Raw genomic sequence first — 17625 nt, forward strand, 5'->3', positions numbered from 1 at the left:
TTCTCCAGAGCTCTGACATTGGTTTGGTGAATGATGCCTCTGATTCAGTAATTGCCTTGTCAATGTCAGTTTTAAGTAGCATTATATACCTCTGCTCTGTCTTACCAGCAAGGATCTTCAGTGCTCAAAGAATGGCAGGTTCAGTGCTGATTAATTTAAATTGATATACAGCTCCTTTTAGTATCAACATATATATGCCACAGTGAAAGTACTTACCGTATCAAGTATTTCTTTGGTATGAGCTGCAGACAGGCAAAACCTGGCTCTTGACTCAATAATTGGAGTAGCAGGAAATCCCACCACCACTACACCAATGTTCCGCTTCAGCATTTCCCTTCCGAAGGCTCTGCGAAGAGGGAATCAAGGACAAGAAAGCAGAAAGTTAATAAAGCATGTGGTACAATTACAATGTCTTCCTGCCCCAAGTGGTTTAATCTCTTTGGCGATGGAGACATTGTAATCCAAGTGTCTTCTGACTTCTACAGCTAAAGCCATTCAGTCCTTCTCATATGGTTTCCTTCAAGAATGTGAAGGAGGGGCTGGGATATAGCCTAGTGGCAAGAGTGCCTGCCTCGGATACACGAGGCCCTAGGTTCGATTCCCCAGCACCACATATACAGAAAACGGCCAGAAGCGGCGCTGTGGCTCAAGTGGCAGAGTGCTAGCCTTGAGCAGGAAGAAGCCAGGGACGGTGCTCGGGCCCTGAGTCCAAGGCCCAGGACTGGCCAAAAAAAAAAAAAAAAAAAAGAATGTGAAGGAATTGATGGAAACAAATTTTAATGACATTTCCCTAATGTGATTTATGATTATAGCCTTAAAAGGTGTCTTAAGCCAAGTATGGTGATGCACACATCTATAATCCTAGCTACTTGGGAAGATGAGGCAGGAAAAGTGCAAGTTTAAAGTGAACACAGGCAAAGGTAGTAGCAAGAACCCATCTCAAAAACAAAATAGGTTGGGTATGGTGACATGCCTATAATTCTACCAACTTTGGAGGTGGAGACTGGGAGGGCTGAGGTCAGATTAGGGAGAACCCTATCTCAATCAACAAGCTGGCACAGTGGCATATACTTAGGATCCCAGCTATGTTGGAGGCCATGGGTAGGAGGACTGCAGTTCTGATGCTGGTCTTGGGCTTGAATAATAACTAAAAACAAACAAAACGGGCTGGCAGTGTTGCTCAAGTGGTGGAGTGCCTAGCAAGCTTTGGACCGTGAGTTCAAACCTCCACACCACCAAAAAATATAAAAATTATACCTGGGTCTAGGGTTGAAACTCAAGTGGTAAAATACTTGCTTAGCATGAGAGCAAAGCAAGCCTTGGATTCAATCCACAGCACCCCAGAAAGAAGAAGAAAAACAAAACAGTGCTCATGAAATTCACTTCATGATTCAGAGGCTCCAAGAGAAACCTGAATAAAAACTGCTGTCCTCAAAACAAAAACAACTGAAGATCTGAGGACAGAGGTTTGTGCCACATGGACATTTTCTGCCACTGTGAACCAGCAGGATGTCTCCCTGGCTCTGGACCAGGCATTTCTCTGACTTGTGAGGAGAGCTGCCCACAGGACACAGGTTGATCTTGATCTCTGCCAGGCCAGCTGGCATCCTGGTTTCAGCGGATTACCCAGACTATGCAATTCATGTCCAACCACTTCGCCCCAAGCCAGCTGTTCTGTGGTCTTACTCCACATCTGTAGCTTGTCTATGGCCTTACTTCTGCATCTGAATCTTGACTAAATAACCAATCCTAACTTTTAATTTTCACTTGCCAAATTATGTTGCTTTGTTGTTATGCTGTTGATCCCCTTCTTTCTTTTCTACTTGTCACTTGATTTGTTTGGAAATAAAAATGTCCAGCACTTCTGAACTCACCCAGTACCAGCACATCGCTGTGCACCTCCCCTGTGTCGGGGCCTGCTGAGCAGTGCCTCCTCCCAAACTGCTGAGGGCTTTACTCCAATTCTTCCCCTTCCTCCCTGCTTCTCCACCATCATGCACACTGTCACTTTTGGTTGTGTAGACAGATCAGACACCATCCTCTAGATCCTCCAGATCTGATAATCCTCTTAGTATGTTATACCTCTATTGAAAGAAGAAGAAGAAAACTTCCACCACTTCCTCCGGAGGCCAAACTGCCAACTGCGCCATAACTTGGTATTAAAAACAGAGCTTCTCTTCTCAGAGAACACTTCTTCCCCTGTTCTGGACTCCTCCCTATTTACTTTGAGTGACATGGGCTATGGTAGGCATAAGACGAATAAGAATATTTGTTCCTTTAATGAGCTAACACTTGAGACTTAGTTCCAATTAATCACCAAAAGGCTGGAAATGGAGCCATGGCTCAATTGGTAGAGTACTAGCCTTGAGCAAGAAAGCGGAGATAGTGCCAGGCTCTGAGTTCAGGCCCCCAGGACAAAAGTACACAAAAGAAAATTAATCATCAAAAGGAAGTATGTTGCCAGGTGCCAGTGGCTCAGGCTTGTAATCCTAGCTACTCAGGAGGCTGAGATCTGAGGATTGTGGTTTGAAGGCAGCCTGGAAAAGTCTGTGAGACTCTTATTTCCACTAAAAACTACTAAAAAAAAAAAAAAAAAGCCAGAATGGCTTTTTTGAAGCTCAAGTGGTAGAGAGCTAGATGTGAGCAAAAGGAGCTCAGGGACAGCACCCAGCTCAGAGTTCAAGCCTCAGGACTAACAGAAAAAAAAAAAAAATTGCCTTAGACTGAGCTGTTGCCATTTGGTAGAACATTTCTCCCAAATTCAATCTCTAACAACAAAACAAAACCACACACAAAAAACATTATGCATGTACTCTTAGCACTTGGGAGGCCAAGGCAGAAGAATCTTTTGAGCTCAGGAGTTTGAGACCAGGCTGAGAAACACAGCAAGATCTGTTACAAACCAATCAACCAACCAAGCAACAACAAAAAACAAAACAAAGCACAGCAAAAAAAAGCCCCAATATACGTATGTAACTGTAACCCCTCTGTACATTACTTTGACAATAAAAAAAAATAAGAAAAGCCCCAATTAAAACAACAACAACCAATTTTCCTATTGAAGCTATACCTAAGCAGATCATTCCTTTATTCTATCACTTGGGCAGTTCTGCATATAATTATATTTATAATTATTGTTCATTTGGTTTTCAAATGTCTTTGGATTTCATTATACAAGCAGGCTTCTCAAGTCCACTGGAAGTCCAGGGGAAGGCTCTCCCCGTACACAGCCTTGCACAAACCATGGAAGCAGCTGTGGCATCATCAGCACACCTGGTAAGGATACAGGAGTGTCTGCGCCTGTGGCCCGCCACTCCTGGTGCACAGGGACCTCCAGCTCCAGTGACCCCAAGGTAGTGTGTTCCTGCGTGTGGCCTTTGCACAGATGCTGTCTCCAAACGCTGGCTCTTAGCTTCTTCCTCCCTGACACACTCTTCCATCCAGCCTGCTACCTGCCCGCCCACGGGATGCCTTCTATCCCGAGAACCTGCTCTATTTTCCACCTTTTAGCATTCTATGCAGCATACATATTTTTACATTCATCTGACTCGTCTCCCCAAGTATAAGTCCCACAAAAAAACCAGGGATTTGTATGGTTGGTTCAGTGGTCTATCCCAAGCAACTTGGAAGAGTGTGTATTCAATGCATTCGATTCAAATGTTTGTTTAATGGAAGAGCAACAAATTAATATTCTGCAATTTGGAATCCAACTTTGGCTTATCTAACAAATGAAGATCAACACAACTAGGATAAGACCATTTTCCCTAGCACAATACTGAAGCCTGAGTCTCATACGACAGGTGCTCCAGTCTGATGAGAGACCAGTCTGTGACCCACAACCAAACGCACCCAATTTTGGCTGGCATGTAAAGCATCAGAGGCACCACCGGGGAATCTTCATTTCCATAGATGATGAAGCCCATTTCCTTCAGGCGTCTCCTGAAATACCTGGTGTTCTCAGCTAACTGCTGCACACACTCTTTGCCTGGAAAATTGAGTGAAGAGAAAATAAAATACTAAAGAAAAAAGGAGTGGAAAAAGAAGCAATCCTCTTATTCTCCTCTATCTTTTCTGTCTAATCAGGCCTGCATTTTGTCTCCTCCAACAAAAAACTATTTCACATAGCAAACTGAATGGAATACAAATACAAATACAAATAAATACAGTTACTTAGTCATTCTAGCTACTAATGCACCTTTTTTTTTTCTCTGACTTTTCTGGTGCTTTGCATCTTAACTCAGAAATGCTAAAGTACACTGGACAACACTGCTGGCTGGAGAGTAGATTTTAAACTAAGGTAAAAACAAAGGTTAATGACTACTGATTGCATGGTACAGTCACATCCCTGCAGAAGTTCAGCCATCCACCATTCCTGACAGCAGACAGGCTGCTTGCTCCCATCTGCATTTCACAGCAGACTCTCACCAAGATCGACACTTGCCTTCCGCCATACAGGAGGACGAGCACAGCAGAGGACACACACCACACCTCCCAGCTTCCACATTCATCCCAACTAGCCACACTGCCAGTACTTCTACATGTAAGCCAGAGGTAAAGCCATCTTAGCCTCAAAATTTCCTTTTAAAAATCTTTACTTTTGCATGGTAGTTAGTATACACTATGTGGAAAATGAACTGTGTAACTTGAGGGCAGGGAAGCGAGGAGGAAACAAGAGGAAAGTGAAAGAAGGGGTGATGTGGTCTGAAAGAGAAATGTACGCATTACCAGAATTATGAAATGGTAACCCCTCTGTATAACACAACAATAATAGTAGTAAATACATATATTTTAAATCTTTATATTACTTTTTCCTTCAAACTTATGAGACAGCATTAGCCTCTGTAATAATGCAAAATCACATTTTAACCCTATTTTGTTCATCTTCCCTAAAGCACAAACAGATTAAAATGAACTAGTAAAACACTGAATGTTTGATGGCGTAGTCTCTTGGATTTCAGGAATAAAATCACAGCATTTCATTTCTTTTTTTTTTTTTTCATCATTATCCAAAACGTTATTTTTTTATTTGTTTATTAATTGAACACAAAATTTTTTACAAGGTGTTGTGCAAAAAAGGGTACAGTTACATAGTAGGGCAGTGTGTACATTTCTTGTGATATCTTACATCCTGTTTTTCTATCCCTTCTCTAGGTCAGGTAGACATATATACAATATACAATGTATCAAGAACATATACAGTATTCACAGACTTGGTCTCTACTGTCTCTCTGTCTCCCTTTCTTTTTTTTTTTTTTTTTTTTTTTTTTTGCCAGTCCTGGGCCTTGGACTCAGGGCCTGAGCACTGTCCCTGGCTTCTTCCCGCTCAAGGCTAGCACTCTGCCACTTGAGCCACAGCGCCGCTTCTGGCCGTTTTCTGTATATGTGGTGCTGGGGAATCGAACCTAGGGCCTCGTGTATCTGAGGCAGGCACTCTTGCCGCTAGGCTATATCCCCAGCCCTCTGTCTCCCTTTCTTAACAGTCATATATCAGGGAGATCATGCCCCTTTGTTTTCTGTGTTCTAGGCTTGTCTCGCTCAACATTATTTGTTCGAGTTCTGACCATTTCCCTGCGAATAACAATATTTCACCATTCCTAATCGCTATGTAGTATTCCATTGTGTATAAGTACCATATTTTTTGGATCCATTCGTCTGTGGAGGGGCATCTGGGTTGTTTCCATATTTTGGCTATTGTGAATTGTGCCGCGATAAACATGGAGGTACAAATGTCTTTTTGATATCTTGGGTTTTGCTGTTTAGGATAGATGCCTAAGAGTGGTATGGCTGGGTCATAGAGTAGGTCTATATTGAGCTTTTTGAGAAACCTCCATTCTGTTCTCCAAAGTGGTTGTACTAATTTGCACTCCCACCAACAATGGAGAAGGGTTCCTCTTTCCCCGCACCCCCTCCAGCATTTGTTGTTTCCTGAGTTCAGAGTATAGGCCATTCTAACTGGGATGAGGTGGTATCTCAGGGTTGTTTTTATTTGCATTTCCTTTACTAGCAGGGATGTTGAGCATTTCCTCATGTGTTTCTTTGCCATTTTTATATCTTCTCTTGTGAAGTCTCTCTTTAGCTCTTTTGCCCATTTCCTAATAGGTTTATTGGGCTTGGAGGGGCTTGGTTTTTTTAGTTCTCTGTAGATGACAGATATCAGGCCTTTGTCTGGTGCTGTGCTGGTAAATATCCTTTCCCATATCGTTGGCTGTCTTTCTATTTTGGTGGCTATGACCTTAGTTGTGCAGAAACTTTTTAATTTGTAGTAGTCCCATTTGTCGAGTCTTTCCCCTATTTGTTGTGCCCCTGGGACTCTATTCAGGAAGTTCCTTCCTGTGCCTATAAGTTCTAGCGTCTTTCCTACTCTGTCCTTCAGTAGTTTCAAGGATTCAGGTCTGATATTGAGGTCCTTGATCCATTTTGAGTTGATCTTGGTGCATGGTGATAGGCTTGGGTCTACTTTGAGTGTTCTGCATATGGCTGCCCAGTTTTCCCAGCACCAGTAGTTGAAGAGGCTATGTTTATTCCATTGTATGTCTCTAGTTCCTTTGTCGAATATCAGTTGGCTGTAAGAGTGCGGTTTTATTTTTGGGTCTTCAGTTCTAATCCATTGGTCTTCCGATCTGTTTTTATACCAATACCATGCTGTTTTTGTTATGATGGCCTTGAAGTAGAGCTTGAAGTCTGGTATTGTGATACCTCTTGCACTGCTTTTTTTTGCCTAGAATTGCTTTGGCTATTCTAGGTTTTTTGCTGTTCCATATGAATTTATGGATTGGTTTCTCTATTTCAGTGAAGAATGTGGCTGGGATTTTGATAGGTATTGCATTGAATTTGTATAACAATTTGGGCAATATGGCCATTTTCACTATATTGATTCTGCCTACCCATGAGCATGGGAGGTCTTTCCATCTCCTGTGTCTTCTTTGATTTCCCTTATTAGATTTTTGTAGTATTCATTAAATAGGTCCGTCACGTCCTTGGTTAAGTTGATCCCTAGGTACTTTATTCTTTTTTTGGCTACTGTAAATGGAATTGTTTCCAGAATTTCCTTTTCTGTTTGTGTATTGCTGGTGTACAGAAAAGCTGCTGACTTTTATGGATTGATTTTGTATCCTGCTACTTTGCCAAATTGGTTTATTAGGTGTAGGAGTTTGGGTACTGAGTTTTTTGGGTCCTTCAGATATAAGATCATGTCGTCTGCGAATAGGGATAACTTGATTTCTTCCTTGCCGATGTGGATCCCTTTGATGTCCTCCTCTTCCCTTATTGCTATGGCTAGGGATTCCAGCACTATGTTGAACAGAAGTGGGGAGAGTGGGCATCCTTGTCTTGTTCCTGAGTTTAGGGGGAATGATTTAAGTTTCTCTCCATTTAATATGATATTAGCAGTTGGTCTGTTGTATATGGCTTTTATTGTTTTGAGGAATGTTCCATCTATTCCTGTTCTCTCCAAAGCTTTTAATAGGTATGGATGTTGTATTTTGTCAAAGGCTTTTTGGGCATCGACTGAGATAACAATGTAATTCTTAATTTTAGATCTGTTTATGTGGTGAATTACATTGATTGATTTACGGATGTTGAACCATCCTTGTGACTGTGGGATGAAGCCTACTTGGTCATGATGTATGATTTTCTTGATCAGTTTCTGCATTCTGTTAGCTAATATTTTATTGAGGAGCTTTGCGTCTGTGTTCATTAGTGATATTGGTCTGTAGTTCTCTTTTGTTGTTGGGTCTTTGCCTGGTTTGGGAATGAGTATATTAGCTTCATAGAATGAGTTTGGGATTTCTCCCTGTTTCTATTTCGCGGAAGAGTTTGAGGAGTATTGGTATTAGGTCCTCACTAAAGGTTTTGTAGAATTCGTTGGTGAATCCATCTGGGCCTGGGCTTTTCTTAGTAGGGAGGTTCTTGATTACCTCCTGTATCTCACTGTAAGTTATTGGTTTATTTAGTTGATTTATTTCTTCTTGGTTCAGTTTGGGCAGTTTGTACTTCTCTAAGAATTGATCCATTTCTGTAAAATTATTGTTTTTTGCTGAGTAGAGGTTTTGGAAATAGCTCCTTATGATTGTTTGAATATCGTGTGTACTTGTTGTAATTTTTCCGGTGGAGTCTTTGATTTTACGTATATGAGTCTCTTCTCTTCTTTTTTTTGTAAGTCTTGCAAGGGGTCTGTCAATTTTGTTTATTTTCTCAAAGAACCAGCTTTTAGTCTTATTTATTTGTTGAATGGTCTTTCTATTTTCAATCAGATTTATCTCTTCTTTAATCTTTGTGATCTCTCCCCTCCTAGTCGTTTTAGATTCTGTCATTTCTTGTTTCTCCAGTTGTTTTAGTTTCATCGTGAGGTTATTCACCTGCTCTGCTTCCATTCTTTTAATATGAGACAGCACTTCATTTCTGACTGCTATTTTTATTGTTCCGAGCAGTTCAAAGCTAGCGCAGGCAAGAAAGTACGAAAGATCTTTCTTTCCTTCCTTCCTTCCTTCCTTTCCTTCTTTCCTTCCCTCTTTCTTTCTTCTTCTTCTTCTTCTTTTTTTTTTTTTTGCCAGTCCTGGAGCTTGAAGTCAGGGCCTAGACTCTGTCCCTGAGCCTCTCTGTCTCAAGGTTAGTGCTCTACTACTTGAGCAACAGTGCCACTTCTGGCCTTTTCTCTTTATGTGGGACAATAGAACCCAGGGCTTCATGAATGCTAAGCAAGCTTCCCCCTGCCTCCTGTTTTTTTGGTTTTTTTTTTTGCTGTTGTTTGTCATGAGGTTTGAACTCAGAGCCTGGGCACTGTCTGAGCTTTTTTGCTCAAGGCTAGCACTCTACCACTTTAAGCCACAGTGCCACTTCCTGTTTTCTGGTGGTTAATTGGAGATAAAAGTCTCATGGACTTTCCTGTTCAGGCTGGCTTTGAACTGCAATCTCCAAATCTTAGCCTCCAGAGTAGCTGGGATTACAAGGCATGAGCCATGGGCACCCAGCTTTTTATTTTCTTTGGATTTTTTTCCCTTTGAGACACACAGGGTCTTATTGCATATCCGGAGGCAGGCACTGAACTCCCAATCCTCCTGCCACAGCTTCCCACACACTGGGACGACAAGTGTGTGCCTCCACTTGCCTTCCAAGCAAACTCTGAATAGAAAAGCTGGAAATCTCAACTCCATTGCCCTTCCCTATGTGTTCTGTGACAAGAAGAGTCTCAAGAAAACACAGGGAGGGCTGGGGATATGGCCTAGTGGCAAGACTGCTTGCCTCGTATACATGAGGCCCTGGGTTCGATTCCTCAGCACCACATATACAGAAAATGGCCAGAAGTGGCACTGTGGCTCAAGTGGCAGAGTGCTAGCCTTGAGCAAAAAAGAAGCCAGGGACAGTGCTCAGGCCCTGAGTTCACGGCCTAGGACTGGCCAAAAAAAACAAAGCAAACAAACAAACAAAAACAAAACAAACAAAGAAAACACAGGGAGTATAATGTTCATACATACAACCTGAAACACTGAGGACAGGTACTTAAAAATGCCCAACTTACATACCTTTGTTGATTCTGAATAGTATTCCATGGTAAGGATACATATACCACAATGTTGTTCAGTAAATTATGTGTTGACAGACATTAGAGTTGAGACTATCAGCCTCCACTCTGACAGCTATAAAGTTCAGGAAAAAGAATTCTCTCCTGCCGCTTCCCCCACGTCGGTGGTTGAGAACCAACATGGTGGAGGCTGCAGTGTTAGTGTCTCGAGCTTCTCGGCTGCTTGGCTGGTCCCAGATGGGGCAACCTATGTAGAGCAGCACTCACAGCAAGGAGAGCTCAGCTCGCAAGTGAAAGGCCCAGGGTGGCAGTGAGCATGCTCAAAGTCTTCCTGAGGTCTCACCATGAAGAATAGGACAGGGAGGAGTTTGTCACCTACCCCCATCTCCGCATCAGGACCAAGCCCTTTCCCTGAGGAGATGGCAACCATACTCTATTCCATAACCCTCATACAAATCCTCTTCCCACTGGCTATGAAGATGAGTAAAGAACCTGGACCATCACCCAGGCACCCATGACCACAGCTTTGGTTTGGACCATTCTTCTGCACGTGGACCACAAAAGTATATGGAACCTTAAACTCACCTTCCTTTCTTGTATCAAATGACAAACTTTTTCCATCCCTTTGCTTATAGCAAGAGATGGCTTAAATAAATAGCTTAAACTTAGGTTGGTAATGAAAAGAAAAAGAATTCTCTCCTAAATATGTATTTAAGCATTTTAGTTACAAATAAGTTACCATAATTACTATTAGGTCCTTTTATCCTAATTGCTTTAAATGGTGGCAAGATAAAATAGTATTTATACTTTACATAAAAGAAACAGGACCAGAGATGTCAAAATGACTTTCTCCAAAGCCTTCGATTAAGGCAGATCAGTGTCTTCTGACTACAATTCAGAGCATTTCTTCCCCTACCACAACAAGAAAAAAAATTTAAAAATTTAAAGTGTAACTCTGTATTGGGTAACAATGTTCACACTTCATTTTGTAACCAGCACCTGTGGAAAATGCAATGGTAGGCATGAATGAATGGGAGAAGGAGCCTAAGAATACTATAAGACATATTGAAAAATGAGTTTTCCAATCTTTTATTCATTTATTTTGCCAGTGGTGGGGTTTGAACTTGGGGCCTTACATTTGCTCAGCAGCAACACTTTTAGCTCTAATATATTTATCTTAAACAGTAAAAAACTGTTATATCACTGACGAGTAATACAAGGATAAAGACTGGGTGGAAAAGGTCAAGTCTGATGCTAGAGAAGCAAATAACTAATTTTGCTAGCAACAATAAAAAGGGCAGTCAGTGAGTCAGAAATGAAGTAGTATTATTTTATTCGTCAAATCTAAGAAACTAGTGTTTTACTAGTTTTGACCTAAAAAAAAAAAGAGGTCATTTCTTATAGTTTGACCCAGTAATTTAAAGTAAGTAGTCAGTAAGCTCTGGCATATACATTGTGTCTTAGGCTTCAAAGCCTAACACTGAATTTTGACATATAATAGAGCATTTATCTATTTTGAATGAAATATCATATAAAAGACCAGTTAATCAATTAAACCAGTTAAATCTAATCTGCTGGTTCCATTTTAAGGTCTTTCTATTTTTCTTTTCTTGTTAATTCATGGTTTAAACTGAGAGGCTTGGGCGTGCTGATGTGCTTAGCTGGTATTACTTGAACCATGCCTCCAGCCCAGCTTTCTGATTTTTTGGGGGGGAGGGGGAGAGGAGCTAGTCCTGGTGCTACTCAGGGCCTTGGCACTGTCCCTGAGCTTCTTTTATTCTCAAGTCTAGCACTCTACCACATAAGCCACAGTGCCACTTGTAGCTTTTTCAGTTTACATTGGTACTGAGGAATCGAACTCAGGGCTTCATGCATCCTAGGCAAGCACTCTACCACTAAGCCACATTCTCAGCCCCTTGATAGCTATTTAAAAAATCAGAGTTTCATGGACTTTTCTGCCTAGGCAAATCGAACAGATCGAAGCCTCCTGAGTAGATAGGCTTACAGCAGCAGTGATACACCAGTGTCTGGCTCTAAGGAGTTTTCTTAAAATTGAAGCAAATATTTGTTCTAACATAGATGGAAGAAGAAAGCTTAGCACTACTTAAAAAACAAAAACAACCCTAACTCTTATGGTTTTCATTCTTGCCTCAGAAAGAACACAGATGGATCTAAGGAGCCCGGATTCTTTTTCCATTTCAAATATAAATCTGCACTTTTAAGGATAATAAAAAACATAACAATTGAGAAAAAAAAAACCTGTAGTGATTGTCTTGAACTTTACAAATGAACCTCACTGTGTGGCTGTCCTTTTGAACTTCTTTACTATGGTTTGTTAGGATAAAGTCATTTTAAGAACCTCTTACTATAAAATAACTCAGCATGAAAGAGATAGACAAAAGTAAATGTGTGCAGTTAATTCCTCAGAGAATTTAGTGGAAAATTTTTAGTCCTCAAATTCTTTTTTATTTAATGGGCACTGAGGAACTTAGGACCTCAAGTTTGCTTTAGCCAAGCTTATTTTGGAGATGGAGTCTATCAAACTTTTCTGCCTGGTCTGGCCTTGAACCAATATTGTCTAGATCTTATTCTCCTAAGTAATTAGGATTACAGGTGTGAGTACTTTCTCTTACCAGTAGTGGACTTTCCCTTATTTATTAAACAAGGTCTCAGGTTTTAGGTCTAGGCCAGTCTGAACCATGATCTTCCTGTTCATGCCTCCTGTATATTGGGTGACAAAAGTCTACCAGTACGCTGGGCTTGCAATTGGTTTAGATGGGGGCGGGAAGGGGGGTTTGTTCTGGTGAACTTTTTGCCAGAGCTGGCCTCAACTTCCTATCTTTTATTTTTTTTAATTAAATTTTACTGACAAGGTGTTGTGCAAAGGGGGTACAGTTACATAATAAGGCAGTGAATACATTTCTTGTGATATCTTACACTCCCATTTTTCTTTCCCTTCCCTAGATCAGGTAGGCAAATATACAATATCCAGTATACCAAATCATATACAGTAACCACCTATGTTACGCCACAGGAAATTCACCTAGAACTTTAAAGATAACGTCAACAGTAGAATCCCTATCTTTTATTTGGTATTTTATACTTGAGATTTAAATTTAACTGTCCATCTTTATTTGTTTGGAAGTTTGCTCTTTCTAGTATTTTACTTTGGTTGGATTATAATGAGAAGAGAAAAAGGAATACATTTGGGCTGGGAATATGGCGTAGTGGCAAGAGTGCTTGCCTCCTACACATGAAGCTCTCGGTTCGATTCCCCAGCACCACATATATGGAAAACGGCCAGAAGGGGTGCTGTGGCTCAGGTGGCAGAGTGCTAGCCTTGAGCGGGAAGAAGCCAGGGATGGTGCTCAGGCCCTGAGTCCAAGGCCCAGGACTGGCAAAAAAAAAAAAAAAAAAAAAAAGGAATACATTTTACTTGCGTGGTTTTTCTTTCACTTAAAATTAAACTCCTTTCCAAGACATCATGATAGCAGAAATAAATTTTAATATCCTCAGTATTTCCCCTATCTATGTTAAGAATATGTGTCCACTGAAATGTAAAAATATAGAGTTTCTTAAAGACTTTTTTTTAAACAAATGGGTAATACTAGATAAGTCAAAGCACATGCAAATTATGTTGTCAAAGGCTGATCTCATAGGAATTACAGAAGCTCTCAGCACTGAGTCCCTTTAAAGCAAAAATATGTACGTAAATACCAAGAACAGTGCCAGGCTCAATAAACGTTTGTTCCCTTGTCTTTTGGCAGGAAAACAATTCCTAATTGGGGGAAATTATATTTTGCTTCAATAGCACATCTCTGTCAACTACTAACCTATCTTACCTCCTGACATATGCTACTGCCTATCTACCATAAGCAAGTGGAGGAATACTTCAATTAACTTGGCATTATTTTGCATTAGTGACACTATGGCTAATTCTAGGTGGAGAACAACTCTTCTCTCAGCTGGACATATCCTGGGCATCTATGAAGGAGGAATCAGGTGTGAACAAACCGTTGCTGTTACACCAATTCCAGAACAGTAAATAATCCAAATGGTAGAAAATCTCATGTATTCTCAAAAGAACAAGTAAACCTGGGTTAAGAAAACGTCAAATTCCTTTTATGCTAAATACTTAAGCTGCATAATCTTTTAACCACTAAAAACTGGTACTGTGGCTCAAAGTGGTAAAGTGCTAGCCTTGAGCAAAAAGAACTCAGGGACAGCGCCCAGGCTTTGAGTTCAAGCCCCAGGACTGGCCAAAAATATAAAAAAACAAAAGAATAAAAAGCAAAAAGAGGATTTCATGGACTTTCCTGCTCAAGCTGGCTACAAACCTCAATCGTCAGATCTCAGTGTCCAAAGTAGCTAGGATTACAAATGTGAGCCACTGGTGCCCAGCTGCTAATATTTTATGTATGTTAGAAGACAAGAGTCTAATGTCATACTTTCACATGTGAAGATCTAATTGTTCCAGCACCGTCTGTGCAGTGATTCAAACCTGTAACCCTAGCTACTTGGCAGGCTGACATCAGGAGGATCACAGTTTAAGGTCAGCATGGGCAAAAAGTTCACACGATCTCTTCAACCAATAAAAATGTGAGCACAGTGGCACCTCTGTCATTTTAGCTATGTAGGAAATGTAACAGGAAGACTGAAGTCCAGGCCAACCCAGGCAAAAAACCAAGACTATTTGAAAAATAATGAAAACACAAAAGGGCTGGGAGCATGGCTTAAGTAGTAGAGCACCTGCCGAGGAAGCACAAGGCTCTGAGTTCAAATTCAGGGGGTGGGGAAGGGGAAGAAAACACTAGTAGTTATCCCAGCAAGGGAGAATGTAAAGTGAAGAGGCAGTCTGGGACACTTCCAGAGACTTGAAACGTTCTACTCTGCTCTGTGGTCTGGGTTGATATTTGTTCATGTCATAGTATACTTAAGAAATGTGATGTTACAAGAAATGTATCCAATGCCTAACGTATGAAACTGTAACCTCTCTGTACATCAGTTTGATAATAAAAATTGGAAAAAAAGAAATGTGATGTTTACTACATGAATATCAATATTACAATAAAAATTAAATTAAAAAGCTAAGTGCTTGAAAAATCACCTGAAACCTCAATCTCTCTCTCTTTGTGTCTCTGTCTCTGTCTCTCACACACACACCTGGAATTGAGGTTAACACTAATCTCTCTATTCATATTCCTGAATATAGCCAACTATAATAGTTATCCTTTTACTTAAAAAAAAATAACCAAACAGAACTAACTGAATCTTACAGCTGTAGGCTCAAGCACTCTTCTAGCCTTTGTTACTTAAGACAAACCTGAAAAAACTTGAAAGTTTCTGGTGCTGGGTGTTCCAAGAATTTGTAAGACAGGGGAAGTGTTATAAAAACAGCACTTCAGACTTAAAGCCCTTGTCTTGAGGCAGGAAATGAAAACACAAAGAGCTGGCTCTTCCTTTCTTTCCCCTTTTCTCTCTTAAAACAATCCTATGAATGATCCACAGATCAGACAATACTGGCCATAAAAATGTACTTCCTATCTGTGCATCTTTCATTCCCATAATGACGTTTTCCTGGGATATCTTACTAGTAAGTTTTTCTTGTGTATATTCTGCCAAGAGGGAGAGGCTGAAGGAAGGTTGGCATAAAGAATTAGTAACTTAATACAAACTGGCTCAGACTGCTTTTCAGGGAAGCAGTGGGACAGTAGAATTGAAACTGTAATCAACAAAGAAAAAGTTAAAAGGACACCTCTGTAGTACTAAAACATGAACAAATGTTTCATGTCTACTGAAAAAGGGTCAACTTCAGATTACAAAAGCTTAAACAAGTCTGAGTGTGTTGTGTGTGTGTGTGCGTGTGTACGTGTACGCAACCTCCTAAAACAGTTTTTCTGTAGGGAAAAAATAGCTCTGTAGATGACTGAAATCTGAGGATGTGAAGGATGTAATAACTGCCCAGGAATAACATCTTCACGGGTGAAGCTGAGCAGGGAAGTCACCAGGGAGACAGTTTAGGAAGGCTGACCTGCGAGGTAAACCTTAGGTAAACAGGACATTCTTCACATGTGCAAGCATATCCTCTAATAGTGAGAATTTCTGGGATTCTTGACTCTGCTTATTCAGGAAATCAGATTTCCAAAAATAACTTTTACTTCTTCCAGGAAAGGGGAAGAGGGCTCGGCAAGTGAAGGTTTAGATTTGATACCTAAAATAACAAAAAATACTCCAATCTTTAAGGTTTTCTAATCCCCAGAGAAAATCAACTGAATTTTGAGTTCTCATTTTAAATGTTTCTTTTTCTTACAGATAAATACAAACATGTATAAGTCTCAGTAGAACATATAAGATTTTCCATTTCATATTATTTACTCCACATAATAACATGTTTCATCAAATTTAGTAATGTCAATTAAAGACAAAGTGCTCAAGCTGGGTATGGTGATGATGCACACCTGTAATCCTAGCACTTGGGCAGATCAAGAGTTTGAGGCCAGCCTGTACTACGCAGTGTGATTCTGTCTCAAAGAAAAAGAAAACAGTAGTGCTGTGTGTGTGTGTGTGTGTGTGTGTGTGTGTGTAAATGTGCTCGAGTGCTGGGGCTTGAACTCAGGGCCTGGGCACTATCCCTGTCTCTTTTTTTTTTTTCCTAACCTAGCCTAGCACTCTACCACTTGAGCCATAGCTGTACTTCAGGCCTTTTGGTGATTAATTGGCGATTAAGAGTTTCACGGATTTTTCTGCCCAACCCGGCTTCAAACCACAATTCTCAGATCTCAACCTCTTAAGTAGCTAGGATTACAGGTGTGAGTCACTGGCACCTGGCTAGAAGTGCTCATTTTTGAGAAAGATGATAAGTTTATATGAAGTAGGTTCCCAAATAAGTATTAAATGAAATTATGCACATACAGTTGTGAGAAGCCTCAAGATTTCTTAGAGAAGCTTAAAAATACCAAAGCAGTTGAATTTTGACTTTAGAAAGCCTCAAGAAACTCTTAACTAGACTTCTCTGATGAGGAACTGAGAATGGCCAAGAGACATATGAAAAAGTGCTCTACATCACTGGCCATAAAAGAAATGCAAATCAAAACAACATTGAGATTCCATCTCACCCCAGTAAGAATGTCATATATCAAGAAAACTAAAAAAAAAAAAAAAAAAAAGGGGATGTGGCCAAAAGGGAACCCTACTTCATTGTTGGTGGGAACGTAAACTGGTTCAGCCACTCTGGCAAGCAGTATGGAGATTCCTCAGAAGGCTAAATGTAGAACTTCCCTATGACCCAGCAACCCCACTTTTGGGTATCTATCCGAAAAACCACAAACAAAATCACAGTAAAGCCACCAGCACAACAATGTTCATTGCAGCACAATTTGTCATAGCAAGAATCTGGAACCAACCCAGATGCCCCTCCGTAGAAGAATGGATCAGGAAAATGTGGTACATATACACAATGGAATTTTATGCCTCTATCAGAAAGAATGACATTGCCCCATTTGTAAGGAAATGGAAGGACTTGGAAAAAATTATACTAAGTGAAGTGAGCCAGACCCAAAGAAACATGGACTCTATGGCCTCCCTTATTGGAAATAATTAGCACAGGTTTAGGCAAGTCACAGCAAAGGATCACAAGAGCCCAATAGCTATACCCTTATGATCACATAAGATGATGCTAAGTGAAATGAACTCCATTTTATGGAAATGATTGTTATATCACAGTTGTAACTACTTTCAACATCCCATGTGTATCTGTAGCTTCTACTATTGATGATGTTCTTGTATCACCTTCTTGTGATTGTATCTACACTATCTCTGTAATCTTATCTGAGTATATTGGAAACCGTGCATACTGGTATTAGAACTAGGAAATTGAAAGGGAATACCAAAATTGAGAGACACAGGGTAAAAAAAGAGAAACAACTACAAAAGCAATATTTGCAAAACTGTTTGGTGTAAGTGAACTGAACACCTCAGGGGGGGAAAGGGTAAGGGGGAGGGGGGTATGAGAGACAAGGTAACAAACAGTACAAGAAATGTATCCAATGCCTAACGTATGAAACTGTAACCTCTCTGTACATCAGTTTTATAATAAAAACTTTAAA

The 17625-nt window shown here is 40.4% G+C and overlaps 1 protein-coding gene across 1 annotated transcript in view; it reads right to left on the reverse strand.

The window, feature by feature from the left end:
- Positions 1-17625, reverse strand: part of Sptlc2 (serine palmitoyltransferase long chain base subunit 2) — a 107140-nt gene that overhangs the window by 2845 nt on the left and 86670 nt on the right. Inside the window, exons 10-11 of the mRNA XM_048362975.1 lie at positions 3850-3985; positions 217-346 (exon numbers count right to left, since the gene is read on the reverse strand). Coding sequence (XP_048218932.1) covers positions 217-346; positions 3850-3985 — 266 coding nt within the window. The remainder of the gene's footprint in view (positions 1-216; positions 347-3849; positions 3986-17625) is intronic.

The sequence above is a fragment of the Perognathus longimembris genome, chromosome 14 (genome assembly GCF_023159225.1).
Source record: "Perognathus longimembris pacificus isolate PPM17 chromosome 14, ASM2315922v1, whole genome shotgun sequence".
Lineage (NCBI taxonomy): Eukaryota > Metazoa > Chordata > Mammalia > Rodentia > Heteromyidae > Perognathus > Perognathus longimembris.